The 27524-nt window shown below is 44.1% G+C and overlaps 10 protein-coding genes across 10 annotated transcripts; 7 read left to right on the top strand and 3 right to left on the bottom strand.

Annotated features, from left to right (window-relative positions):
* Positions 1-863: 863 nt before the first annotated feature.
* Positions 864-2573, top strand: EAE97_001061 (uncharacterized protein; the record flags this gene model as incomplete). The annotated part of the gene is made up of 4 exons (XM_038871571.1): positions 864-1042; positions 1112-1294; positions 1351-2097; positions 2148-2573. Exons 1-4 carry the CDS (start codon positions 1028-1030, stop codon positions 2571-2573), a joined length of 1371 nt encoding a protein of 456 aa, XP_038737472.1. The 5' UTR covers positions 864-1027.
* Positions 2574-2698: 125 nt separating this feature from the next.
* Positions 2699-3271, bottom strand: EAE97_001060 (uncharacterized protein; the record flags this gene model as incomplete). The annotated part of the gene is made up of 1 exon (XM_038871570.1): positions 2699-3271. One exon carries the CDS (start codon positions 3269-3271, stop codon positions 2699-2701), a length of 573 nt encoding a protein of 190 aa, XP_038737471.1.
* A 240-nt stretch (positions 3272-3511) lies between these two features.
* Positions 3512-3943, top strand: EAE97_001059 (uncharacterized protein; the record flags this gene model as incomplete). The annotated part of the gene is made up of 2 exons (XM_038871569.1): positions 3512-3600; positions 3652-3943. 2 exons carry the CDS (start codon positions 3512-3514, stop codon positions 3941-3943), a joined length of 381 nt encoding a protein of 126 aa, XP_038737470.1.
* A 1297-nt stretch (positions 3944-5240) lies between these two features.
* EAE97_001058 (uncharacterized protein) lies at positions 5241-5665 on the top strand (the record flags this gene model as incomplete). Its single annotated transcript, XM_038871568.1, has 3 exons — positions 5241-5415; positions 5465-5560; positions 5610-5665. The coding sequence occupies 3 exons, from the start codon at positions 5241-5243 to the stop codon at positions 5663-5665; spliced, it is 327 nt and encodes a 108-aa protein (XP_038737469.1).
* A 1363-nt stretch (positions 5666-7028) lies between these two features.
* EAE97_001057 (uncharacterized protein) lies at positions 7029-8663 on the bottom strand (the record flags this gene model as incomplete). The annotated part of the gene is made up of 3 exons (XM_038871567.1): positions 7029-7450; positions 7516-8044; positions 8103-8663. The coding sequence occupies 3 exons, from the start codon at positions 8661-8663 to the stop codon at positions 7029-7031; spliced, it is 1512 nt and encodes a 503-aa protein (XP_038737468.1).
* A 938-nt stretch (positions 8664-9601) lies between these two features.
* On the top strand, positions 9602-10767 carry EAE97_001056 (uncharacterized protein; the record flags this gene model as incomplete). Its single annotated transcript, XM_038871566.1, has 3 exons — positions 9602-9823; positions 9876-10135; positions 10188-10767. 3 exons carry the CDS (start codon positions 9602-9604, stop codon positions 10765-10767), a joined length of 1062 nt encoding a protein of 353 aa, XP_038737467.1.
* A 564-nt stretch (positions 10768-11331) lies between these two features.
* Positions 11332-13568, top strand: EAE97_001055 (uncharacterized protein; the record flags this gene model as incomplete). The annotated part of the gene is made up of 3 exons (XM_038871565.1): positions 11332-12566; positions 12625-13445; positions 13504-13568. The coding sequence occupies 3 exons, from the start codon at positions 11332-11334 to the stop codon at positions 13566-13568; spliced, it is 2121 nt and encodes a 706-aa protein (XP_038737466.1).
* Positions 13569-16945: 3377 nt separating this feature from the next.
* On the top strand, positions 16946-19170 carry EAE97_001054 (uncharacterized protein; the record flags this gene model as incomplete). Its single annotated transcript, XM_038871564.1, has 2 exons — positions 16946-17528; positions 17792-19170. The coding sequence occupies 2 exons, from the start codon at positions 16946-16948 to the stop codon at positions 19168-19170; spliced, it is 1962 nt and encodes a 653-aa protein (XP_038737465.1).
* Positions 19171-20910: 1740 nt separating this feature from the next.
* Positions 20911-25008, top strand: EAE97_001053 (uncharacterized protein). Its single transcript, XM_038871563.1, has 3 exons — positions 20911-21582; positions 21656-24328; positions 24394-25008. Exons 1-3 carry the CDS (start codon positions 21262-21264, stop codon positions 24490-24492), a joined length of 3093 nt encoding a protein of 1030 aa, XP_038737464.1. The 5' UTR covers positions 20911-21261; the 3' UTR covers positions 24493-25008.
* Positions 25009-25692: 684 nt separating this feature from the next.
* EAE97_001052 (uncharacterized protein) lies at positions 25693-27390 on the bottom strand (the record flags this gene model as incomplete). The annotated part of the gene is made up of 4 exons (XM_038871562.1): positions 25693-25913; positions 25965-26883; positions 26974-27283; positions 27347-27390. 4 exons carry the CDS (start codon positions 27388-27390, stop codon positions 25693-25695), a joined length of 1494 nt encoding a protein of 497 aa, XP_038737463.1.
* Positions 27391-27524: the final 134 nt, after the last annotated feature.

The following is a 27524-nucleotide window of genomic DNA, read 5'->3' as shown; positions in this document are numbered from 1 at the left end:
TTTCTTGACTTCTGATAAGTATGTGTATTATGCTTTTGATGTTCTTATGGAAGATTATCATGATCTCTAAATTCACATATTTGAGTGACCCGCTACCCTTTTATATGTCTTTCTCCCTGTGCTTCCACGGAATTGTCAAAAGCTTCAAATAATCCGACTGCCATCCTATGGCAATGGAACGTTCAATACACCACGAATGCTTAGACATTATGCATACTATGTAGTACAATTACATAGTTTTCTGCATGTCCGCGAAGATTGACCAATGGAAAAGCCGTGACTCACAAATACACACTTGGGTGGCTGCCATCCATCGGCTTCTAAATCTTCTCCTTTGCCGCTGCCTTGAAGCACGAGTTCATGATTGTTCCTGACATCGGTGCTTAGCGGTCAATTATTTTCCGACTCAAAGTAAGGCTATTGAACACAGAAGAGAATATATCGGCCCCTTACTCTGGTTCTTTGCATGGCACGTTGTGTACTTCATCCAAACGCTCTCATGACTATGCTCGAGAACGTCTCCCTCGGGTAATGACGGGAAAGAATGAGATCATATCTTGAAGAGTATTTGGTCGGTGTAATAAAAACATGACCTGAAATTGCATTGGAGCTCTCCATGCAGGTGTTTGAAAGTATAGATTGATTGCTAATAGAGCATATTTGCGGATCAATGAAGATGTTGAATAAATGCTGTATAACGGCGAGAATTTCTGGAATATTTCAAAGCATCACATAACCATGATTAATCAGACTTCTGATATTTGAAAAAATTCATTGAGTGAATTGAATGTATTGATAAAAGACTTGGTAAGATGTTTAGAGTAGGTAGGTCGTTTCGAATGAAACGTTGTCAAAAACAAACAGCAGGTCAGGTGTGAGATGGGAGCCTTAGAAGGCGTTGGTAGTAATCCTTCAATTCTAGCTTCTTAACAACAAGACCACTCTTTTATTTTCACTTAGAGGTATCAACTTACAATCCATTTCCATATTGGACACGTATTCTATTCAATTCAATATTGGTTTAAACATGGATTTCCTTCAGGTAGAACTCTCCCAAATTGTTTTTCAGTTGAAAGTATCTTGATCAAAAATACTAACTATGTCATTCCAGCGCCTTGCGCGTTCCCTCGATAGGCCACTATTCCCATGGAAGAAGCTCATCGTTGGCTTCTCTCTCGCACAATACCTATTCGAAGGGTTTCTCTCTCTCCGTCAATATCAAGTCTTAAAGCAAACACGTCCACCCAAGGTTCTCTCCAATGAAGTCTCGCAAGAAGTTTTCGACAAAAGCCAGGTATGTTATTTTCAGCCTTACCGTCTCCCCACTACCACTCGCTGACTTCCAAAAAGGCATATGGACGCGCAAAAGCACAATTCGGTTTCGTTGCAGGACTCTATGGACAAATTCAAAACACGGCATTCATCTATTTCGACATTCTTCCCAAACTTTGGGACTTCACTGGATCCTGGCTTCTACGACTTGCACCCGCTCGGTTCACCGGCGAGATTTCTCACTCAATCGTTTTCGTCCTTACTTTTATTGTAATTCAACAGTTTATTTCTCTCCCAACTTCAATCTACCAGACCTTTGTGTTGGAGGAGAAGTTTGGTTTCAATAAGCAGACGCCTAAACTCTTCGTTACGGACATGTTAAAGGGACAGATGTTGGCATTTACATTGACTCCACCGATCCTCGCTGGCTTTCTCACGATCATACAAAAAACTGGTCATCAATTCTTCTACTACTTGTGGTTGTTTGGTGCTGGACTCCAGGTTTTCATGATTACAGTCTACCCGATCACGATCTTGCCCTTGTTCAACAAGCTCTCGCCCCTCGAACCTGGAGAATTGAAAGATGGCGTCGAGGCTTTGGCCAAACGCTTGAACTTCCCTCTTCACGAATTGCATGTTATCGACGGCAGCAAGCGCAGTGCTCATAGTAATGCTTATTTCTTCGGTCTACCATGGAAGAAGCATATCGTCATTTATGATACTCTGATCGAGAAGAGCGATACACAAGAGATTGTAGCTGTACTTGCCCATGAACTTGGTCACTGGAGCCGGGGACACACTACAAAGCTCTTTGGAATCTCTCAGGTAAGCTGATTTCTGTTGGTTATTACGGGATTTTCATTAATTATTTACAGGCCCATTTTTTCTACATCTTCTCCCTGTTCTCCGTCTTCATTAACAACCACTCTTTGTACCAATCATTTGGTTTCCATAACGAGTTCCCAATCATAATAGGGTTCATCTTGTTCTCTGATGCACTTGCCCCTATGGACACAGTCATCAAGCTGTTGATGAATATCCTCAGCAGAAAGTACGAGTTTGAAGCAGATGACTTCGCACAAGGACTTGGATACCAGGCTGAGCTAGCTCGTTCGTTGATAAAATTGCAGATCCAGAACTTGAGTACTATGGATGCGGACTGGATGTATGCAAGCTACCATTTCTCCCATCCAATATTGTCGGAGAGATTAGGTGCTTTGGGATGGAAGTCGAGCGGTCCAGTTGCACCAGCGGCTGCAAAGGATGAGAAGACCGCACAGGCTAGTGGCAGAGAATTGTAGATGTACAGCATTCTATATTACGAGGAAACCTCTGAATAGATGTACGGTATAGACTGAATAAAAAGATTTCCGTTAACCTCGCTAAAACGCATCGAAAATTCGTGACTTGTAGTTCGTCGTGCTCATTATGCTGCGGATTGCTTCTTCGCTTCCTTCGCCTTCAGCTCTGCCTTGTGTCTTGCCTTCTTTTCGGCCTTTCGTGTTTCTTTTTCCTTCCTGATCCATGCTTTGGGTTGACTCAATCCTGGAATTGCCTTTGCACTTGGCTCAATCTCAAGATCACTATCAACTTCCGCGTTATTCACCTTTTGGACCCTAGCTCCAACATCTCCCTCCTCGATACTCTGCTCCCTCTCAAATTCTTCCTTATCCTGCCACCCATCTACATCCATCTTGTCGCCCTCGCTTGCATCTTCCAAACCCTGCGCAATCTCAACTGGGTTTTCATCCTCCATTTCTAATGTTGGCGCAAGCCATTCTCCGCGCAGACCAGCTTCAACACGTTGAAGATTGTGGATCGTAACGCTGGAGTGACTGCTCCCGATAGTAGGACCCGTAGGCTCGAGTTTGGCGTTTGGGAGAAGGTATGGTGTGCTGGATGTGAGTGAGAGATAATCTTGAAGGTATTTGAGAGCCATTGTTTGGTTGACAGGGATCGAAGGGATTGACTTGTGGGGTGGAAAGGCCGACGCAGACATGTTGATTGAGTCTTGAATATAATTAGATATGGTCGGAGTTGTAAAGATGAAAAAAATGTACGATAAATGCCAGAGAAATCGATTTTCGAAGTATGCAAACAAGAAGTTTGATGGAAGCCCCGAGATTTTTTGCGACTGAGGCGGAAAAATGTCCGCTAGCGTGGTTTTTTTGATTTTGATAGTGCATGGGGATAACCTCGAATTCTGGTCCGGGTTAAGATATTCACAAATTGTAGCAAAATGTTGTGTCTACGCTGCTCTTATGGTCTTAGGGCTACTCCAATTATAACAAGGGCGCTTTCACAATCCAATGCTATCGTTGCGAAGAGGTAGATATTTGTCAATTCACACAGCCGTGTCTTACACTAACAACTTTGTAGAACATTTACTTCAATCACGCCCCTCCGACCTACGTTATCCCCCTCCGCATTCAAACCTTCAACGTCTGTAGTTATTCCTTCAGAAGCAGCACCTCTAGATCTCCTTCCTAAGATCTCAGCACATCCCGCTTTGAGTACAACACAATTACGCTGTGGGCCAAGAAACACGTTCAGTCCGAGTCACTTTGTTAGGAAGAGGAGACATGGATTTTTGAGTAGAATTAGGACGAGGAAGGGGAGGGCGACGCTGCAGAGGAGGAAGTCGAAGAGACGAAGTACTTTGAGTCATTAGAATAAGGGTGTTGGTGGTTGGAATACCAAGGAATATAGCCAACAATGAGAAAGCGGGGCAATATTAAGGCAGCTGTTTAGGAAGCTAAGGATGATGAGGGCAATGATGATTTGTATGATCGTATCGCGGCAAATTGATGGAGCTAATGCTACTATGGCGGCTGTGCCCCTGGATTCCCACCTACATCAAGTGTAAGATATTGAAGATATGTATGTTTAAATCAGGCTACCTACCAATTGGGCGTGGGGACCTGGTGGCTCAAGTTATGAAAGATTCCTTCGTAAAGCAATGTATGGGATGTTCGAATCGAAAGACGGCAATAATTCGAATGGTGCGGTGAAATCCACAAACATGAAACCTCATAGAAAAGGGATCTTTTGCGCAACTGACATTCAGATGGTATATTTTGCACATTTCAATATGCTGTTTTGGGGTTTGCAAGTGTGGCCTACATTCAACAAAGCCTTTTACATTGACTGTCTGGCTTCCAAACATATTTCTGGAGCCGAGCTTCACCAGCTTGTTCGCGCGTGCCTGCCTAAATTGGGTTGAGGCCGGGAGTTTACGAGCTTCTATGGCGCCTGGTCGAGTAGCCGACGGCCGACCATCTCTGTTTGCCTGTTTAAAATAATGTATTGATGTATGGTACGGTACGGGGAGGTCATGGGCGTCAGCGTGGTTCGCTCACTATGGGCGTTACCTGCAGTTTCTCTGTTATGCCAGATGTTGGGTAATTGTCCATTCTCAGTATGTTGATACTGAGTTGAGAATATCATACGCCCGTAGATTTGAGCTTCTTTACCGATTCTTTCTGAGTTATTGTACTGAGATGTCTTGGGCGAATGTTTAAGATTTCAGTTGTGAAGCTTCGACATGTTGACTATTCGACTTGGCTGTCTTCCGTTGACCCCTCACATTATTCACAATTGCTTTTTGCTGTCAGCCTGAATTTATGAGCCCCGACTTAATATCATTACAACCTCGATATTGCCAAATTGGATCCGCTTTTGGTATGGCTTCGAAAAATCCTGCTGTGGGATTTGGGTCGAGGTGTCACTGGCCTGCCTCTACTATGTCTACTCGGTAATATGGCTCACGATATACCAACAATGCGAGCGACGAGTCTGGCTCAATTGCATATAAATATGGCTTGGTGAGTGCATAGCTTGTAATCTCAATCTCATCAACTTCACTTACATCTTCATCATCCCCATCACTCTATTGATCTTCTTCTACCAAACTCGCACAGAACATCGAATACTGGAATACTGAAATATCGAAATATTCAATTCTAAAAATGTCTTCCACCAACAACAACAACGGCAAAGGCAAAGGCACTTTCCCCAAGGAAGGTTTACCTATCACCTTTAAACAAGGTAGTCATTCACGTAGATCCGCCGATTTAGTGGCAGGCCATCCAAAAACGACGGGCAGCTCTACAAAAACTTCTCAGGCCAGCTCTTCAAAACCTTGTAAGATAGATACTTGATTCCTACTTATACGGTTACTAATGCCAAACAGCGGTTCAGATAAGAGACGACTCCGAATCTAATTCTGATAGGAGGGAGGAAGCCAGAAGGGGTGCTTACAAGGACCTCACAGGGCGTTATCCAAGCAGTAAGACCTACACTTGATTCCTACTTATACACTTACTAACGCCAAACAGGCTCCGATTCTGATAAGAAAGAGAAGGAGAAGGGGAAGGCGAAGGCGAAGAAATAATTGAAGATAGTGAAAGGCGAGCAGAAGGGAATCAATTTCCTGGAGGCGCTGCACTGACGAGAAGGTCGACGGACAGGACGGAGTCAAAGCCGGAGATAGGTAGAGAGCTGGATAATCAGAGAAAAAGAACAAAAAAATGGGTTTGAAAGGAGTCGCTGGCGTTATTTGCATCATTATATAGAATAGGTATCCAATAGACATTCAGGGTTTTCGCTAGTTGTACATTTTCTTGTCGACCTTCCTTGAGGTATTACGTGCTGGCACTGAGACGAACAGAAGTTCAACGCTACATGAAAACCTTGTGTGCTTGCGTGAAATCGAAGGATGTTGTCAAGTGATGATGTGTCCAAACATTATTGCATATCAATCTACCTAAATAGTGGCAAATTTTCTCGCTCTTCCTGCTCTAAATTAACAAATCCATACCCAAAATTTGTTGATCTTCTACATTGAAATTGTCTCTTTTTTCAATCCATGTAGAATTGAATACGCTCAGAATCGTCTGCTTCAAACACTTCCAACTCAATCATCCCTCGTTTCTTCCCAATTGCCCAATTGCCCAATCTCCCCCAAGATTTCAAACACTCAACTCACTCATCACACTCCCAAGCTCTCCCTCAAAACGCCAAAAGTCCTCCTAAGAATACGACAAGACCCCCCATCGCAATGGGCGACATATTTTCACCCGCGTTAACGAAACTGGTTCCCGTAGCGAATCCCCCGGAGTCTGTGATTGTGGGTACCATTCTGGTGCTTGTTGGTGCTCTGCGTGTGCTGGTACTATTGTGACTGTTTTGATCATTAGTTTGATGTTGAAGACATTTGGGAGGAAATATGAGGTGTGAAAGGGGTGGGAAGAAAGTGGAAAAATTACAACGTCCCGTTGGTACGGGCGCTGGTCATTGGACGGCCGGAGGGAGCTTGTGCTTGGACTTGAAGGGACAATATAAGGAGGATAGCGAGGGTAGCGAGTGAGAGGAGTGATTGGTTGGTCCGATGCATCTTCAAGGTGATGTTTGATTTGTTTAATGAAATCAGGCGTGGGTAGATTAGACTGTAAGATGGGTTTACTTTGTCGAAAAAAATCACTCGCAAATTCTAGTTCACTTATTATATACGTGAATTATAAACGTCAGATCACCCCAGACTACCTGCCAAAATTCCATTCTAGGAGCTTTATAAACATTCCTATTTCTAGAGCATCAATAAAGTGCAACGTTATCACTCAAATATGCGGCAAGATATCTTAATGTATTTTGAGGGTAGTTTTACATTCCAATCAAAACACTCCGCGCCAAACCCCAGGATGAAACGTCTGAAGAATCTTCAACAAAATCCACCCAATTTGAAAGAAAATATACTGTCATGCTGGTACACACACAACTTTACACCCATTCGCATTACTTGCTGTCAACTTCCGCTGACCCGCCCAATCTCTTGAATCTCGACTTTCTATTCTCTTGTACAGCTGTGCAAATTTTGCTAGCATATATGACGCCTCTACCAATGCCTTGTTCTGGCCCACACAAGCACGAGGCCCTCCTCCAAAGGGCATGTATTCCCAAGGACTAGGTTTGATAGAGTACCATCTATCTGGATCGAACGATTCAATGTTAGGACCAAACACGGACTCAATACGATGTAGACCGTAGAAATTTGCCCAAAGCTTCGTGCCTTTAGGTACGTAGATCAGGGAGTTGCCATCTTTACCTCCCCCTTTTGGTAGAGTTGTATCTGTCAATGAGATACGAGCAAGTTCTGGGAAAATTGGAAAAAGGCGAAGTGCTACGAATGATTAGTTTGGCCACGCAATGGTATGCCGGTAGTAAAGAAATCTTAGGTTGTCTTACATTCGTTAATGACATTGTGAAGAAAGCTCAAACCGCGTAACTTATCGTACAGATGCTGAGATTCTTCTAGATCCAATGACTGAACTTCATACCGTAGTCTATCATATACTTTTGGGTTACGTGAAAGAAGAAATAGTGTGTTGCTGAGAAGAACAGGAGTTGTGTCCTGAACAGCCATCATCCCCTGTAAAGCATTGTCGCGAATCTCAATGCGATCATCAGTTTCTTTGATTAGACCTTGAAGAAGGCTTCTTGGATTTGATCCATTGAAATGGGAGCCGGAAGCTTCATTTTCTGCACTTATCTCCGTTTCGATGAGCGAGTCAAGATATGATTGAACTTCCTTATACGCCTCGTATTTCATTGACTTTGGGATGAGAAACTGCAAGGGACCCAGCATAAATGAAAGTCCCATACCAATGAAAGATTTTTGGAAAGCTTTCAGAAAAGCAGCCAACTCGTCCGATCTTCCATCGGCGCCGGGTCTAGGAGTCACCCCTAGAATAAACTTCATGGAAGTGCCAACGAACTGAAGCCATAGTCAGAATCTTGCCGTTGCCACACAAGTTTTCATCGTTTGTACCTACGAGACTTGCCAGGGGAGTTTGTAAATCGATTGTTGTATGACCATCTTGTGGAATGGCTTGGAAGAAGGCCTTAGTCAACGCTATGAACGGACTTAAATCTGATATATTCGCTTTACTGAACGTAGGTCGAAGAAGAACTCTAGCTTTTTGCCATTCCTCATCATCGGTGGTGATAAATCCACGTCCACAGAAAGGTCCCATCACAGGAAGCCTGTAAGGTTGGTAACCCCAGTCAGAATTGTTGGTAGACCAAGCATTTTGAAGATTCTCAGAATCAATAGTCCTTATGTCTGAAGTACCCAAGTTGTTCAACCAGATTGTTTTACCGTATTTTATATGAAGATTTGACATAAAAGGAATGCCTTGATATTTTAAAGACTGTCCAATTTCTTGTAGCTTTAGGTCAAGTCCAAAGAACGGATCGATGTGGGGGTAGGTGACAGGATGCTCGCAACCATGCTGATGGTTCAATGTCTTGAATTTATTGGCTCGCCTTATCACAACGACATATAACAGTATGGACAAGAGTCCCGTGAGAATGAGCGAACTAGTCTCGAGCATGCTGAGAAAGAAGTCGTGTGAAGTTTTCAAAGAGTGACAACAGGATATTATTGAGTGAGTGAATGAAGCTTTCGCATGGTACCTGTGGGAAAGGCAAGAAGATATAGAAAATGCAAGTGGAGAAGAAACCAACTGTTCACCAACAGCAATGTAACAGATCTAAAGCATGATAGCTTGGTGTGTCAGAAACAGAGTGATCATATGGTTGATAGTTGGCTCTGGAATATGAAAAGGAGTATTGCTTCATACGTTGCAGTCATCGATACGCCTAGCGAAGAAGAACAATATATCTCTCGCCCAAAGTCTAGTGACACAATCAAGCCGGCCTGGTAAGCACTACAACTAGCTTTTGCCATTATTCCCATGATGTGTAGATTTGCCTCCTAGCGTTGCATTGTATGCAGTGAAATCTCGAACAGGAGGTACTAGCTAGGTAGGTAGCTTTTAGCCGTCCCAAGTTCCGATAATAAAACCTGATAATGCGAAATCAGATTCTGTTTTGGAGATACCGGTGACCTTTATCATATATATGTGAAGGAAACCAAATTTTGGGATACCTACCTAGCTAGGTAGGTATTCGTGAGGAAGCAATATTGCTATTTATTAATTTTACCCAATTGGCCCGAGGGCCCGTACCGAGCGTAAGAGGACTCGTTCGAGACTCGGAAAAGAAACATCGCCGCTACTTCGAGTAGAATTACGAACTATTAATCATTGTACCGGTAACCACCCAGTATCCCCGCAAACTATAAGGATACGTCAGCGTTTAAAGATTCATTTACTTCAACATAGCGAATTCAGACTTCCCACCGAAATTTAAGAAAAGGGCATTTTTTCTCTTGAATCCATACTTCAATATCTAGCTCAAATCCTCATCAATCCCTTGTCATACAGCTTTAGGTTCCATCCACTGTGCTGCATCCCTTCATATATCAAGCATGTCTTCGAGGCATGTCTCGCAGCTCCGGAAATGGATGCTAGCCTCGCCGCCCATCGAATGGGGCATTGATAAGCTGAGAGAGTTACTCATTGGCGCATTGCGACAAGGTCCTATTCCTCAGCATGTGGCATTTGTGATGGATGGGAACAGACGATTTGCGCGAAGTCACAAGATAGAAACAGTTGAGGGGCACAATCTGGGATTTGAGGCTCTAGCAAGGGTTTGTTTTCTAGCAAAAAGTGTTGTTGTGCTCCCGCTAATACGATTTATAGATATTAGAAGTCTGCTATAAGTCCGGAGTGAAAGTGGTAACCGTTTACGCCTTCAGTATAGAGAACTTCAAACGCTCGAAATACGAGGTAGATGCTCTCATGGAAATGGCAAAAGTTAAGCTGGTACAATTGGCGCAACACGGAGACCTTCTGGACAGGTACGGAGCCAGCGTTCGAGTTCTTGGCCAGAGGAATTTGGTCAAAGATGATGTTTTGGAGGCCATCGATAGAGCTGTGGACATGACAAAGAACAACGGAGAGTAAGTTGGGCTATGTCAACGCTGCTGAGTCTAATTTACTAATACCATTTAGTTGCGCACTCAATATTTGCTTTCCATATACATCTCGAGATGAAATCACAACCGCAATCAAGACTACTGTAGAAAACTACTCAAAACCAACACATACGCAACAGCGACCTTTTTCGCAGACTCGAATAACCCAAAAGCTCAAGTCAAGAAATGTCGATTCTACCTCAAAGTCCGCTCTAAGAGCAAGCTCTCCTACTCCGTCAAACATATCCGAACCAGACGAATCTGTATCATCCTCCACAACCCTAAATCCTGAACCGTCACCAATAAGCAGCCCCGAAGCTGGAGTGTTCCCCGATCCCGAATCAATATATATAGACACGCTTGAAGAAAATCTATTCACTGCTGGGGATCCTCCTTTAGATCTCTTGATCCGAACGAGTGGAGTTAATAGATTAAGCGACTTCATGTTATGGCAATGCCATGAGGACACAGAGATAGTTTTCCTGGACTGTTTGTGGCCTGAATTTGATTTGTGGCAGTTTCTACCTGTCTTGGTAGAATGGCAATGGAAACAGAAGCATGTTGAAGAAAAGGCGCAAAGTAAAGGAATCAAGGCATCACATATCAAAAATCGTTAGATATCCATGGAATTTTGGGGCGGGCAATGGCATTATAGAAGGGATTCGGGAGTTGGGATGATATTTTATAGCGATTATTTTACCATGACATTCATCATTTTCAATGTTGGTAGCAAGATGATTGTCGAGCATATCCTTTCGAAAGTAGTGGGATATATCTAGAGGTTCTACAGATTAATAAGGGTATTCAATTGTCTTTTCGTATTATTCACATTACAATGATATCAAAAAATAAATTCACTTGAGCTCGGCAGTTTAAGCTTGAAAGCCTGCAGGCCACCGTAATTAGCTCAATCTGGGCGGTGAATTAATTCTGCCCACACATTTACCCTAGCAAGACCGGAGTGATCACCCACCCAGATCTTCTGCTACTCTACAAAGTTAGCATACGTCTTAACAATCTCAAATGCTGAGACGACTTGCTCGAATCTAATGTCAGTTCCCAATGGGCTTCGAAAGTTAAAAATTACACTCGGAATCTCTTTGAATCCAATTTGCGCGTGTCGCACAACTTCCTCCTCGATTTCCTCATCTTGGCCATAGAAAATTACGTCGATACACACGATGAAATCCACAAAAGCACCTCCTTCGGACCCCTCTTCGAGCCGCAGAGCTCAGCCTCTACGGCAAACACGAAATAATCCACCTAGATCCTCTATCTCTGGCTCTCGTCCTTTGGGATCAAGATGTTCGATTGGCGGCGGTGATGGAGTACCAAATGCGGATCAGACAGTCGAAATATTCCCTGCAATAACCCAGTTCGCAGACGCTATATCTGCATTGCCAAAGGAACTCGTGCGACACTTTACATTACTGAAAGAAGTTGATGCGAAAGTATTTGGGCCAGAAGAAGAGCTTGCAAGACTCGTCGACATTGCGCTCAACACCCCACCACCGACAACACTCAATTATCCTTCCAACTCAAGATCAGCATCTACAAATGGGCTTCGTGGTTCATCCAATTTAAATGGTTCGTTAACAAATGGCAACGGCGGCCCCGCGAACACGTTGACGGAGATGCAAGGGGAATCGTTCGTTCCCGTCAATCCAGCGTATGCTATTTATCATGCTCCTAATATGCCTAGAAGACGGCAATTCCAAGCATGTGCTAGTTATATGCAGAATATGTTGGTTTCTCTTGATGAGAAAAACCATGTCATCTCGACGGCTGGCGAAGCACTTAATAAACAACTCGCGCGTCTGGATCAATGCTTCCCACACATCGAGAACGAAGTGAGCGAAGAAGCACGACACGGCAGTACTACACATTGGGCATATCCCGAGAACAGAACATCTAAGGTGAATCCTGTTGGTAATTCCAGAAGGGATGCCCCTCCCGTCAATAATACGAGTGCTGCGGCCCAACAAGTGGCAGAAGAACACGCTGCGAGGAGTGATTCTAGGAAGCAAGCATTGCTTGCAAGAAAAGGAGCCAAAACTCAGCATGCAGACTCAGATTTTGACGATACTCACGAGGGAAGAAAAGCAGATTCGAACAAAAGACCACACGGGAATAGCAAAGCTCGGAAAGCTGCTACTGCTACTGCCGAGACACCAACGAATGTGGGACTTGGGATAACGAATGGAAATGGTACAAATGGGAATCCTCCGAAAAGGCGAAAGGTTGAGAAAACTGCTAATGCCGGTCCATCAACGGAACGTGCTTTGAATGGCGTTTTTGGTATCAATGGATCTGCTTCAAAGGGCAAGGCAGCGAGTCCCAGAGCAACTCCAGCACCAGATGGAACTAAAAAGCCGGCCAGAGCTAGAGTGGCACCGAATGGACAAGCAAGGAAGAGGTATGTCGCTTGCTCCCAATCGGAGAGCAAAGAATTCCGCTAACCAATGATTAATTAGGAACAATACGACAACTTCTGCAATGTCGCCCTCATTAGCATCCTCCCCAATTCGAACTACATTTCCTGATATTAGACCTCCGGGACGAGCATCCCCTGCTCCTGTAAATGGTGGAAGACCGGCTTCAGCAAGGGCTCGACAGAATTCAGTACAATCACTTGCGGATACAACACGACAAACTCAATCTTCAGCTTCGAACAAGCTAAACGGAAATACGCCTGGCACGCCTGACCTGGCAGCAGCAGCAAGTGTAACCGGGAAAACTGTCCCAGAAGTAAAGGCAACAATGAAAGAGGCCGGTACAAATGGCAAGGGAGAGCATCTCCTTGAGGATGCTCAACCACAAAATCCAGAAGTCTTAGGTGGCATAGTAGTAGGGAACAGCAGAGAGAGTATGAAACGTGAGGAGACTGTAGAATCAAATGGAGATTCTATGCAGGGAATCCAATCAACAACAGTAACAACAAAGAGTGGCAGAGCAAGTAAACCTTCAACGCCGGCAATGCCTTCTTTCGTCGAACCGCCTCGTTCAAGATCATCGCGCAGCATTCCAGACACCACATCTACAGCCAAAAGAAGTCATAAGAAAGGTGCAGGTGCAGCCGCTCAACTTATTGCCCAACAAAATCTGGAGCCTGACGATACGACAAGCAGTGCGCAAGGCGACGACGAAGACATTGAAATAGACGCAGATGAGCCTACCTACTGTTACTGCAATGGTGTTAGTTACGGGGAGATGGTAGCCTGTGATAATGGTAGTTGCCAGAAGGAGTGGTTCCATCTCGAATGTGTGGGCCTCAAAATTGCACCTAGGGGCAATGGTACGTTCTTTCCTCCACACTTGATAGCCCAGAGGAACCAGTCACTAACATGGTATAGCAAAATGGTACTGTGATGATTGTAAAGAAAAAATGAAGAACAAGCGATTCAACAACGGACGATAAGTAACGCCGGTCATATTATAGCAGGACAACGGAGTTTTTAGTACGTTTTTGATACCTGGATGGCTCATTCATTGTAACGTTATGGCGCATAAAGGCCCCTTGGAGTATGGATATATGGGAATTAACCTTGGTCTGGGGGCTATTACATAGAAACGACGTTTGTTTATAATGTATATGATGGGAAACACTGCCATAGATGCAATGAAAGCCCACTACTCTTGTTTAATTTGAGCAAATGGAAGTGTGTTCATCGATTCAAGTTGTGAGGCTCCAGATATCGAGGTATTGGCGAGGCGAATGAAATGTGCAAGCGCCGCCTGACGGACGGCGACTCGATCTCTCACTGTACCAGGTAGTTTAGCGAAAAGGATATTGATTGGTCCACGTGATGGAGAAAAGTATTGAAACATGGCTTCGCATGGAAAGTTCGGATCGAAAGTTATCTGGGTGCGGTCGACTTTTTTGGGGTCAATGTGGAGTGCATTAGGGGGGAAAAAGTGGTAAGGATTTCTGTACATGGTAAGAGCTGCCTGCCGCAAGTAGACTTACCCCGTACTTCTCCCCCCTGTGCTTGTACCACCCGACTATAGAGTAAGTTTAGACTTGCTCGTGCGCCAATGGGATCTTCACCGATTGTCTTTTCTATCCATAGTATATTCGGGTCTAAACCTCAAAGGTTGGACCCCTTTCTTTCGATATACCGTGGTGCGAGTAACGTGGCCAAGAAACTGGGGTGACTCCACTCGTAAAAGGTTAGAGGACCAATATCCATGGGTGTTGTACTCCGTCACTGTACTGCAGCTAGCCGTACTGAGGAGATGGAGGTACTCTGTAGATAGGTAGCTAATAAGTAACAGAATCTGACGCAACGTAATCATCAATTGTAATGTAAGTACCTGCCTAGGTAGTAGATGAACTCGTAACGAAATCTAGACCCGGAGTTTGGTTTGTGTATTAATTTTTTCACCCCCAGATCATTCATTGGATTTGGCATTGATCCATTTGATTTGACTTGCTTTGATTTGATTGATGGTTTGATGGCTTGACTAATTGACTGATTGTCGGATTATCCTTATGTAACCGAATTCGGGCGTTTCTAAGCGATCCATCCAAATCATTGGTATGTAGCTGTTGTCAAGATTCCACTGCTCTATTCATGATGGGTAATGTGAATCAAATCTGTCTGCACATCCCACGCAAAATGACATAGGAAATACGTTATGCTGCACTCCTGCTGCCATCTTCCTAGTTTCATACAGGATGCTCCGTACATGATACATGTCGTTTACTCTCATCGAATACCATCATTCCATTACATTATAAGAACCCCTTCACCAGATATCTTTGAATTCTTCATGGGAGAATTGAATTCTGAAGACGTAATAGTTGCATCCTTGCCAAGCCTCATCATCTCACCTTCTCCGCTGCCAGACCTCTTTCATGCTTTTGTTTCGTAGAATGGAGCGGTTCTTCTGCTCGGATACCAGACTATTGGGAAAATAATACATCACATGTCCCATTCATGGTTTTCAATTCGGAACCAAAACGAGCACACCAGCAGATAATCATACCTGCCTACCTAGTAGGTCTACTACTTTACAAATTACAAGATAAGCTGCGTGCTCGGTGCGTTACGCATTCCTTGACAAAGAAATATTATTCTTAGCGTCTCAGATTGGGATCTTTCATGGATTATTATGCCATATCCCATGCCACTTGCGAGTTAGTTACTACGGGTAGCCTGTAGGTGTGAACAATGAATGAAATATCAAGCAAGGATTATCAACACGTTTCGTCTCCTCTCTCTCTCTCTCCCCCTCTCCATTTTCCTCCGAGAGCTGGCGAAAAAGACCCTCATACTCACGAGTCACAAACCTAATAAAGTGGTGATGATGTAGGTATCCAGCCTCTTAGGATTCTTTTTGTTTGCATTACTCAAGCGATTCATGGATTGGAGAATCACCTGAGCATTGAGAAGTGGCATTGGGCGGCAACTTAGCTACCAGTAGATTTGCATTCCCTTGATCTTGTTGCGGATCTACGGGATAGATGATAGATACGATATTGGTCTGTAGATGTTATACCATGCTATCCATTCTACACCACTCTCTACCTAGATCTATCTATTGCTCATAAGGTTTGGATTCTAAACAGATATTATGATGGGAATGATTCATTCAACTATATGTGCCTCAGGCTGTCATGTCACTGTTTGTTGGATCGATAGTTATCTGATAATATCTGATAATGTCGATATTTGATATATCGTAGGAATACCTGGCATTGAAAGAATTAATAATTCAATCATCACCAACCAACACATTGATTGTTCCACTTCTTCTTCTTCTTCTTCTTCTTCTTCATCTTCTTCTTCTTCCATCTACCCTCACTAGTGACTAGACCATCCTTTTAAGTAAAGTTTTCCCTTCCAAATCACATCAATCAAATCAATGCAAAGCAATAACCGTGCCTACCCAGGTACACAGACATAGACAGCTACCGTACGGATCATCCCTCCTTCATCTTCGCCTTACCAAAGCATAAATTTCCAACCATTCAATCACCAACATGAGACTACTCTACCGGTATCGTTTCGCTGATACCGTATCTCCATCTCCATCTCCATTCTCTTCTACCCTGACGAGCCTGATAAAAGGCTTTAACAACGCCACTCAAAGCACGCACCGACCTAAGCACCTAGGTAACCTTAGCATCTAATAAGCATCTAAGCATCTAAGCACCTAATAAGCATCTAAGCATCTAAGCACCTAAGCATCTAAGCACCTAATAAGCACTTAAGCACCTGCACCTGCACCTGCACCTGCACATATGCAACACACCACCAACCATACACCAATCCAACACCATCCATCCATATAAAAACACAACTCAAAAAAGTCAAGGCAACATTTATTTTTTTGATATTCCTTACAAAATCATCATCCATTTTCTTGTCATTGATTGATTGAACAATCCCTTTCACCTACTGGTAGTCACACTTGAAAAATCTTTCAACGTGTGTCATAAAGAACCCCTCTATTTTCCCCCGCATATTATTAAAATTGTGCTTGGGAATTCTCTTACGAGATAGACAATCCGTGACTAAGAGATTTTCTTCCTCTCACTTTTTTTTCTTCCTTTGATCAACCTCTGTACAGTGCGAGTGCAACCACATTTTTCTTTAATATTTATTAAGAAAAGAAAAAAAAGAAATAGGAAAAAAAGAAAGAATCATAGGACTTGCTGGCTTGTCTATTATTCACCGTCTATTTGTCTCCCTCATTGATCTAATCCCAACCACCTGGATTCAAAATCACATATTCTTGTAAAAGATTCCCCTCACCTCCAGGTCGCGTGCAGCATACATCCCATCCAATATGGCCGTGGCAAATTCAAACGTACCACTGCCAACCAGGCCGATGAAATCAGCTCCTAGTTTAATATCTCGCAAGCATTCAATAACACCTCCAACGTCTGATCGTGGAGACAGGACCAGCTTTTCAAGTGTAAAAGAAAATACTTCGGGAGTTCCTCAATCTTTCACGGATTCCAAGGTTAGCTCTTACCTGAAATACGAAGTCGACAGTAACGAGAACGAAAACGAGAACGAAATCGCCATTGACGATACAAGCAGCGGCGGCTCTAGAACTCCCCCAGAAGCTGTTGAGCCCGAAATGCAAACGTTGTGGTCCACAAACCCTCACAGCACTCTTCATGGACTCGTTTGCCCGTGCGATGGCTTCCGAGGCTGGAAGCAAATTGCAGTACGTGGTAAGATTGCAAGTAAGAGCTACAGTGATTTACGGAACATGAAAATGGGTTGGGGATGGGACAGTGACTATGAGCCAAAGGCCAATCTTGAGCCGGAATTGAAGCCAGAGGCACCGCTGGTTGTGGAAGAAGTCGGAGTCGCTATTTCTGGAAAGTCTCCAATAGAGATGCTACCTGCGGAACTACTTGGTAAGCTACTTCCCTTTGTGATAAATTCCACCAACCGAATTACTGGATATCTATTTACAATACGAATGCGCGTGCTCGCCCAAATCGACTCCAAGGAATCGGCCCTCAGGGTACGGGTGATGATGTAGTCACATGACTCTAGTTCCTCGGGGACATCTGGGAACAGCTTTATCTACAACTCCATCATAATCCTGTGGATTGTCAGGAGCTTGAGGTTCAACGTATGCCTATGATGACTTTGGGTATAGTGCTAACGTCAACAGGCGCTATCATTGATCAGCTTGTTACCGATATTCCTCCAGGCGGAATCACACCACGCAATGTTGACTTGATGTCTCTCCTCCTTACATCGCACGCGATGCATTCGGCGACTCTAGCTTCTCTCTATACAAAGATTACCATCCCACACTCTCGAGTCTTCCGCAAATTCCTGGCTCATATCAGAGAGTACCCGGCTCTAGGCACGATCGTTCGACGATTGGACTTCTCCCACTTCAACCCAACAGGCATTGGTCTCACTGCTAGACAGCGTGCCGAGACATTGAACTTGATTCCTGCAACACTTCTCGAATGCCTGTCCCTAACTCCAAATTTACGGGAATTTTTGAGCCAAGAGCATATCGATGACGACATGGATGCAAAGGTCATTCAAAAACTCCTGTGCGAGTTGCCAAACATTCAAGCATTGGATTTCTGCGCTTGCTCTTCAGCTTCCTTCCGTGACTCCTTTACTACGGTCATCAACACTTGTGAGATTCCTGGAGTTCTGCCCATCACCAGATTGAGTTTCCACGAATGCACAAATTTGCCATCTTCAGTCTTCGAGACACTCATCCCACGGCTTCCGCAATTGACTCACCTTGATGTCGCGCATACTCGCATCACAGACGACATCCTCTTCTCCATTCCGAAGACAGCGAAGCTTACGCATTTGAATATTAGCAAGTGTTCTTACCTCTCAGGAGATAAGGTAGTCGAATTCCTCAGCACACATCCAGCTGTTCAATCGCTAGTCTACCTTAACCTAGGCTCGGATATCAAATCCCACGAAATGTTTAAACGTTCGGAGGTCACAGCTTTACTTCCAATCCTCCCCAAGACTCTTCGATCTTTGAGTCTCAAGGGCAGCGAGATGCATGAATCGCACATTCCACTCTTTCTGCCACTCACAAAGCATCTGGAGGAGCTCGGTTTGGGTCATGGCTTGGTATTGTCTGATATTCGTCGACTATTCGTACCAGACCAAGATGCCAGCATTGAAGAGCAAATTTCCTGGATTCCACACACGCTACACTACATTGATGTTTCAGATCTTTCAAAGTCTCAACTCGATCTAGGCACTTTGTTCGGTTCCAGTTGTCCAATACTCAGAAATGATACTCTACCACTTGAAGTCCTCGAGATTGGTCTAGAATGTTTCAAAGTCATGAATACTAGTTCTCTGGTGAAGCGAGCGGGTTGGTGCTTGAAAGAGGCAGGTCGAAGATACTGGTTGGTTCGAGACGATAAGACTGGGGATGGTGAAAAGGACTGTGGAGGAAGACAGTGGAAGTGGGGAGCTAATTATTGGGGAATGAGAAAAGTGCCAGTTGCTAGAGCAGAAGTGGGTGGCATGTATGGACATTATATGTTCAAGAGATAGATGTCGTCAAGGAAGAATGGTTTCTTGTTGGATCTTATCTTATTGGTCTCATGGTTTCATGTGATTTCTTTGGGCGGTTCAGGATACCATGCTTTTTTGGAGGGAGCTTCTTGGGGCGACGTCTTTTGTGAATCATTTTAGGGGAGTTTTTGTTTAGGTGACGGGCTGGCGGTTGAGCGATGGTTTGGGGTTTATCTACTCTACTCTTTATTTTGGTTTGGCTTCGGATGGTTCGCTTTTCGGAATATGCGCGTTTTAGGAGTATTACGGAACAGGATGGATTGGATATACCTATAACGTACGACAGCAGAAAAGGGCCAAAAGTAGCATTGCGTGGGATAGCATAGCGTTATTTTCGGGAGCAAAAAAATCATGAATATAATTACAATGATATCGCGGGGCTGTCTTCGGGCGATGAAAGGTTTTGGGTGATTAGATTGGATCTTGTATTCTTGTGTGATGATGTGTGACTTGACCCCGTTTTGGAGTCTAATAGACGTGTAGAAAAGTCTTGTAGGGAGCTCATCAGACCTTTTACGACAACTTCGCATACCATGTAGATACTAGCTATAACGGAAATGGTGAAAATGCCTAAAACCAAGACATAGAAATCGATGGTCTTGAAATGTCAGACTAGACATAAGCAGGTAGTACCAACAAACGGTATTACTACCAACAATTCGGTTGAAAATGTTTTCATTTGGCTAGCCAGGCCTTTGGCCTCCCTCGACAAGTGACCGAATTCAGAGTACTTACTTGCACAAGAAGACTTAAATACTACATCCTGTCCTATCTTGCTTCGGATGTGATGAAGATATGAGTATGAATTGGAAGGAGATGGTCGGATGGTCAGATGTAAATTATACGATCCTTCGCGATTCCTTCCCCCTTTTTAAGGATGGGGAGAGAGATCTAGGCATGTCGATTGAGTGATACAGTAATACGATCTCCATACTATATGGCGTAGACACTTGTCTGTACTACGGAAATCTTTCTGATCATCTCCCATCTGGGTCTGAATCAACTTGTCGGAAAATGGCATGGACGTCAAGTCAAGTCGATTCCCATTGCCAGATTTGGTTTACCATCGAGACCCCTAAATCGCGTATCTACCTAGTAGGTACTAGGTAAGCCACAAATCATTTGGTTGGTAGACCGCGTTTTGGAACCGCTTCGCCACGATCTGGAATTGCCTATTTTTGTACTTGGGAAGTGGGAAGATGCTAGGTAGGTACCTAATATGATATGATCAATCAGTCCTGCATACCTATCAGTGGTTTGCTATAAGATCAGGTTGGGTCACTTGGTAGGTACAGCATGGCATGGCCTGATAATTGTAGATGTGAGGGATGAGATTTGATTTTTGTACACCATAATCGAGGGGGTACCCAGTACCAACAAATTACTCATGATTCTTCAACATCCTGCTTCTGCATGGGAGAATCTTTTTCTCGAGAACTTTTACATTATCAATTTCTGATCTCAAGTAAGGATCGATCTTCATCTCCAATTGAGAAACAAGGGTCTTTCGCAAGGAAGAAGGATTATCTAAATAACATTAAGCTTTACAGAGGATAGTGCCCGGATACTTGGCTGATCGCTGAACGCATTAGGACAGTGACAGGGTGGATAAGACATTTTGAGTTTAGTCAGGAACCGAAAAGGGGACGTTGGATTCTTGCTTCCTACCCTATCTTGACACTTTCCTTTGCTCTCCCGTTGTTGTTATTTTTTGAGGTATGCAACGAGCTACGATTTTTTTTTTTGAAGAGACGATTAGTTTTTGATTTTTTTCTTTTCTTTCCCTTTATACCCTTTTGATTATTGGTTTTGGAGGAGAGATAACTACTTTTGGGTTGTCGCATTTCGCAAAGTTTGGTTGTGAAGAATAGAGAGAGAGAGAGAGAGAGAGAGAGAGAGGAATCGGGAACTCGAGAGGTGATAATGCGATAAAGAAGATTGGACGATACAGCTCGATATACCTTTCTCAGAGGGTTTCGCAGACGGAGAGTTCGCGACCACGAAGATTTTGGGGAGATATTGGGAAGGGAGGTTTAATTGTTAGAGGGTCCGAAGATAAGAGAGGGGAGGATGCCTAGTAGAGGGGAGAGAGAACCGCGGAAGCATAGGAGTAGGACGAGTCAGGATTTGGGTTATGGAGGGTATGATGGACAACAGGGAGATGATTATCAGGGGGGATATGGAAATGATTATGGGCAGGAGAGGACGAGGGATAAGGATAGGAAGGAGAATAGAAGATCGAGGGGCTATGATGATGGGCTCGTGAAGGAGAAGAGCGCTGCGGCTGGAAGGAGATATGATGTCCAGGCCCCTGATGCTTCGATTGTTTTGGAAGGTTACAGAGCGGATATTTTGAATGGCTTTGAGGAGCCACAAGCGCGGTACAATCCAGTGAGTTGCATATTGTTGTTGTGCGAATTATTTTCGAGGGGGAATCAGAGACTAATATTTTGTCATGGTATAGGTAAATACGGCGCATCCGCAAAGCTCTATGTTACTCAATATCAACGATCCTATACAAGTACATTTGTTAGTGGAGACAGCGTTATGGGATGCGAGGGAGTATGAAATTCTGTCTCCAGAGGAAGTCGACGACCTGAAGAAACAATGCCAGTCTCTGAACCAACGAATCCAAACCGCGCGACAGAATTTGGTGGTCCACTCGAAATATCGCGATGCGGCTCGTTCTATGACAAAATTATATCCGGACAAGAAGAAGAGTGTGGATTTGAATGATGCCAACAAACAAAAACGTGGTATATTTGGAAATAGGAATAGAAGCAATAGCGATCAGGTTCGGGAGGCTGATATAGAGCGTGCGGCCAGTGAAAAGAAATGTGAGGACTTGGCAGCCGAGTTATGGTCTCTTGAAAAGAGGTTGATTGAGCCGGAGCATCGATTACTGAAGCACACGGCGGGTATTCTTCAGATGACGCATAAAGGCCCCAAGAGAGATGCAGGGGAAGATGTTTCTCGTCAAGGTGGCATACCCCCTGGAAGTCCGGAAAGTATGTACACATATCATAATGCTAGGAACAGTCTTGAAGTGATCGAGGACGAATTTGATGAAAGGAGCTTGTACCGACAATTGGATCCTTTGGATATTTCTTTCGGTGCTTTTGGCATGAATCAGACATTGGAAACGCCGTCTACAGAAAGGTCGAAAGAGCATATGCAACTAATTACAACCACTGAGCAGAAATTGGAGGACCTCAATTCTGCTTTGAGAGAAGTAATTATTAAGGCTAATCCTGACCATGATGCAAGCCATAATCCAGTACCACTTGCCAGAACCAACGCCCAAGGAAAACCAACCCAGCCCGGAGAAACTTTACAAAGTCACCTTGATTACTTGGAGAAGGGTATCGCTACTCTTGATCTAGAGTATACTGCTTCCAAACGACAAGCGGATGAATTAAATGCTTCTATGGAAGATACTTTGGAAGAGCTGAATCGCGAGGTTAGGGGTCTTCTTTCTCCTACGCACCCAGAGTTACAGGAGCCACCAGCAATTACCGGACAACAGACTGGCTTGAGGGAGCAATTGTATTTTTTCCAGGACATTATTGCTTCAGTAGAGGAGGAGCTCACGAAAGCTGCTGAAATAGTTGCCAATCCTCTGGTCAACAAGAGTAAATCTGGAGATAGTGATCAAATGGAAGCCGTGCTCATGGGTTTGTGGGACATCATACAATCTGGAGAGGAAGAGATTCGAAAACAGAAGCAGGAGCGGAGACAAAATCGTGTAGCAAATGGTCGTGTTCCTCAGGATGATTCTGATACTGGTTCTGAGATGGGTGATCCAAATGAGCCATTTACACTTCAATCATTCTCTGCCAAGGTGCAGTGGCTGTATTCTTCGGCCACTAAATTAAAGGAGCATAAGAAGGTTCTTCAGAGACAAATCAAACAACAGCGAGAGCTAAATAACAAGTCCGATGCTCAGAAGGATGCCGAGCTTGTAAGCAAGCAAGAAGAGCTTGACAAAACTGCAGGCCTTCTCGAGAGGACAGAACGTAATGCTGCTGATCTTCAAGAACAACTCAGTAACGTCATGACTGAATTGATGAAAGCTAGGCAAGCAGATAAGATGGATACCGAGGCGCAGGCTAAGGATTCCGCTGCCCTTCGAGAATTACAAGAACGGCTTGCCGAATCCCGTCGTCTACATGAGGATGAGCTTACCAATTCTCATCGTGAAGCTTCGGAGCGAATTGCTAGTCTTACTGATGCGCATCGTGATTCACAAGAACAACTTGCAATCGCGGCTCGTGATTCGCAGGAACGAATTGCTGGCCTGGCAACTACTAATCGAAATCTCGAGGATCAGCTCACTGCTGCCAACAAAAAGATTGATGAATTGGAAAGTGAACTCCAGGAACTTAAGGATGATAACGGTATTAATAGTGCCGATGTGACAAGCAAGTTAAGTGGGCACGAAGCTAGAATTGCGGAGTTGTCAACTGCTGTAGCTGCTGCTGCCACGACTAGAGTTGCTCATGAGAATTCTCTTAGGGAAAAGGATAGGTTACTGGCAGAGAAAGAGAAGGAGGTGGAAGATATCAGTATGAAGGTTGCAGAATTGCAAACGGAAGTTGTTATTGCGAGAGCAGAGCTCGATGGTGCATACGGTTCACGAGCTCAGCGTGCTGCAGAAGTTGCTTCGAATCCAGTCATTCAGAAGGAAATCGATGCTATGACAAGCAAGAATAAGGCGTTGCAAGAACAAATGGATGCACTTCATAATAAAAATTTCATGCTTCAAGGCGAGATTGCGGAGCTCCAGGCAGCCAGGTCTCCGGGCCCAACAGCGAATAGCGCGGAGGCAGAGGCGAAGCTTAAAGAACTCAAAAAAGAGCTTGAAGAGACGATAGAAGAGTATGAAATCATGACCAAAGCGTCGATTGAATGGGAAAAGGAGAGAGAGAAGTTAGAAGCGGATATTGATAAATTGAGGGATGAGAGGGAGAACCTTGAAAGTCAGTTGAGTGATGAGAAGGTTAGGAATTTGGGGATGAGGAGTCCTGGTGATGGAAGCGTGACGCCGACTATGAATAACACGAGCACGACGGTGCTGAAGAATGAGTTCAAGAAGATGATGAGGGATTCGAGGGCGGAGGGGCTGAGGGCTTTGAGGGTGAGTTTTTGGCTTTTGCATTATTTATTGTGATTACTGGGATCGTGCTAATGAATTCATGGTAGGCTGAACAAACGGAAAGAAGAAGAATTGAGGAAGAATTGAGAGCAATCAAAAAGGCGCAGGGTCCGGGTAGATCGCGCTTGAGTCAAAGTGTGACTTGATTATCGCTAGAGGTTTTGGGGTTTGACGATTATGCCTTGGGCTCTTGATCGATTGGAGACTGGGCGAGGAAAAGCATCATGGATTCAGCACGTCAGAGCAGGGTGTAGACAGCGAAAATGGATGGATGAGTTGGCTTCGGTATACGGATTTTGAAATTAATATTGATGATGACATTTTTAGAGGAGATTTCAAGGGCATGCATTGTATTGTTAAAAGCGGATGCACAGGCGGATGGGAAAATGAAGAGGATGAGGATGGGTTGGGTGGGCATGCGTGCATTAGCATTTTTTTCGATAGCGTTAGTTCCAGGTGGTTACAATTACTATTATGCTGTGAGCGGAATGATGCACTCACTGTGTTGTTTGGCTGTATTGGTTGGAACAGTGAGTAGTGAGGATTAGGTATCAGGTAGTAGGTAGTAGGTAGTAGGTAGTAGAATTAGATGAATGGCTCCTCTTTTCTTTTATTTCTTTTTTAAGATGAAAAATAAAATAAAATATGGATATACATTTTAGGACTCGAAATCACAATCCGTATCTTGCTATTTGAGTGCTATGTATGATATCTAGTAATCTAGATGATCTTTCTTTCATATTGGTTGCTGGGTTTGAATTTTGGAAAATCGCTGGAGATAGGTACCTAGGGGGATATGGGTCGATGGTGGTGCTGGGGTTCTCCGAAAATTTAAATTTTCATTTCAAGTATCTATGTAGTCCGCGAGAAGCGAGATATTATGACCCTCCTTTTCTGAGAATGAGTTGGGATGGATGGATGTGTGTGTATATATATATATATATAGATATACATGCGGGTTTGAAATGGATGTACATACCCCCCCATCTATGTAATTTTTTGAGAGGGGGGAGTCTTGAGATAATCCAATTGCTTACCTGTTTTATGGAATCGAGAGTGAGTGCATATTTCGCAGTACCTATGTAGAGTTCAGGAGCGATTGGAATATTATTATATCTAGCTTTTATCTCATCTAGCAAATGATTTATCGTGGTCTCTCTCCCCACGGCTAGATATTTGGTTGATAGTGGATAAGATAAGATGAGACGAGGTGAGTATCTAGTAAGTAGGGTATGTGGGTAGGTAATTGATTCCCAGCTCGTAAAATGCTCTCCCTCTTTTCTACATATGCATGCATATGTTATGTTCTATCTATCTAGGTAGATACCATACCATACCATAGCTACCTACTCAACCGTGATCCTCACTACTTCCGCCTCCAGCGTCTCAGCATCTAGGAGTACGATTTCGCCTGTCTCTTCGAAACTCGGTATGGATATTAGTCTGACGATTTGGCCGTCGGGGCCCTCGATACTGGCTGTGTCGAAAGAGGGTTGGTTGCCGGCGAAGAAGATGTGTGGACACGTGCTGATTATGAAGGGGTCGGCGTCTTGGAATGGGTAGGACCCTTGGGATTGTTAGCGCAAAGCGAAAGAAGGGGGTTTAGGGTGTAACATACAAAGAGTATCTGGTGCAGTGGGAGCACAACACCTCCATCTGCACATAGCCTCCATCATTCTCAAGCGATCTTCACCCTCTACGTATTTGAATACATCATCGACATTTTGTCCACCCGTGCCCAAAACTCTCCATCCTTCTATTTCTCCCTCCCATGGATTCGTCACTGTGTCGAACCATCCAGCCTCCCTCTCTTCTCCGATAACACTCGGCGCACTACCACAGTACGCTCTAGCCTGAGGAAACATAGCCGGATGGATAGGCTGTTGCGGTAGACTTGCATTTGCCGGATCGCTAGGTCCAGGTAATAATGTAATGGGCAAACTTGGCAATAGCTCAGCTAGGAAGTTATCAAAATGTGCGGTGGGAGCGGGATTATAGGCGCTGGCATCGTAGCCGTATTTCTTTTGTGCTTTGCGTGTATTGCCCACGGTGTCGTGTGCTATGCTATCGAGATCCGAGGCAATACTGTTACCAGCTATTACTAGACGACTTATTTTAGAGACGTCGGCTTGGGAAGAGGGATCTAGACTTTCGCCTAGGAGATATTCGGTCAGAAGGGCCTTCTCGAGAGAGTTTTCGGCGCTAGTTCCAGAGAATGAGAGGCCGGAGACGAGGGCGATCTTTTTGCGCCCTGCTTTTTCTGTACCTATATCTATATCCTCTTCTTCTTTCTCCCCGGATATTTCCCATCTTGGTTCCTGCGGTGGTAAATCTGGTACTTTGATATCCACTACTTCGAAATCTCCATTGGCGTTTTCTGTCCCCATTACCGCTACTATACAGCCTGTCACCAGCAGCTCTCTATTTAGTTGTCCTCCAATTAATCGCAGTCGTCCAGATTCATCCTCGAGCATTATATCGTCTTCGCCGTCACTGGAGAGATATTTCTTTCGAGGTGGGGGTGCAGATATCCAATGCTATTCACAGAAAATAGTTAGCACTCCAAGATCATGATTTCATACTTCCCTTCTTCTCCAATTGCTCAAATGAGGAAGGGAATTCCCTACATCTTTACTTATATCTTCCAAAATATTTGGTTTCAATGGCATATTCATATAAATTGTACCTGCCACCCAGCATAATTGCCCTTGTCTAACATCCAGCACTCTCTCTACTTTCCGCACTTCCTCCCCAGAAATCTGGAACCCATCCCAAGCGGCGCTCGCAATTTCTTCAACTGGTTTCTTTAAAGAAGTTAATCTCAAGAAGTACATATCGCCATATTGCTGTTGATATTGTTTTGCTTTGGAGAGTGCAAATGTAGAGAGAGGCTTGTAGGACGAAGGTACTCGAGTCGGTGGTGAGGACTGAGAAGTGCTGTATTGAAGAAAAATTGATTTAGAACTTTACATCAACTGATTTGGTTGAACAATTACTTACGTAGGGCCATGCAGTAAACTGCCATCTTCTACAGGTACCGCCATTTTGTTGTTCTCGATACTGCTACCAATGGAACTTTTGTTTAACTACGAAGTTGGGAAACGCGCAGGGACGCGATCCGCGAATTCTCGTGTAAATTACATGCACGTGATCATAAATTATATTGACTTACAGGGTA

This window comes from Botrytis byssoidea (assembly GCF_014898295.1).
Source record: "Botrytis byssoidea strain MUCL 94 chromosome Unknown BBYS_002, whole genome shotgun sequence".
NCBI lineage: Eukaryota > Fungi > Ascomycota > Leotiomycetes > Helotiales > Sclerotiniaceae > Botrytis > Botrytis byssoidea.
Note: the sequence above shows the minus strand (reverse complement) of the source record. Positions and strands in the feature narration are given on the sequence as shown.

Coding starts and splice junctions, on each gene's coding strand:
- EAE97_001053 (XM_038871563.1), top strand. CDS start 21,262: ATGCCTAGTAGAGGGGAGAGAGAACCGCGGAAGCATAGGAGTAGGACG. Junction 21,583..21,655: donor CACAAGCGCGGTACAATCCA/GTGAGTTGCATA, acceptor GTCATGGTATAG/GTAAATACGGCGCATCCGCA. Junction 24,329..24,393: donor AGGGGCTGAGGGCTTTGAGG/GTGAGTTTTTGG, acceptor AATTCATGGTAG/GCTGAACAAACGGAAAGAAG.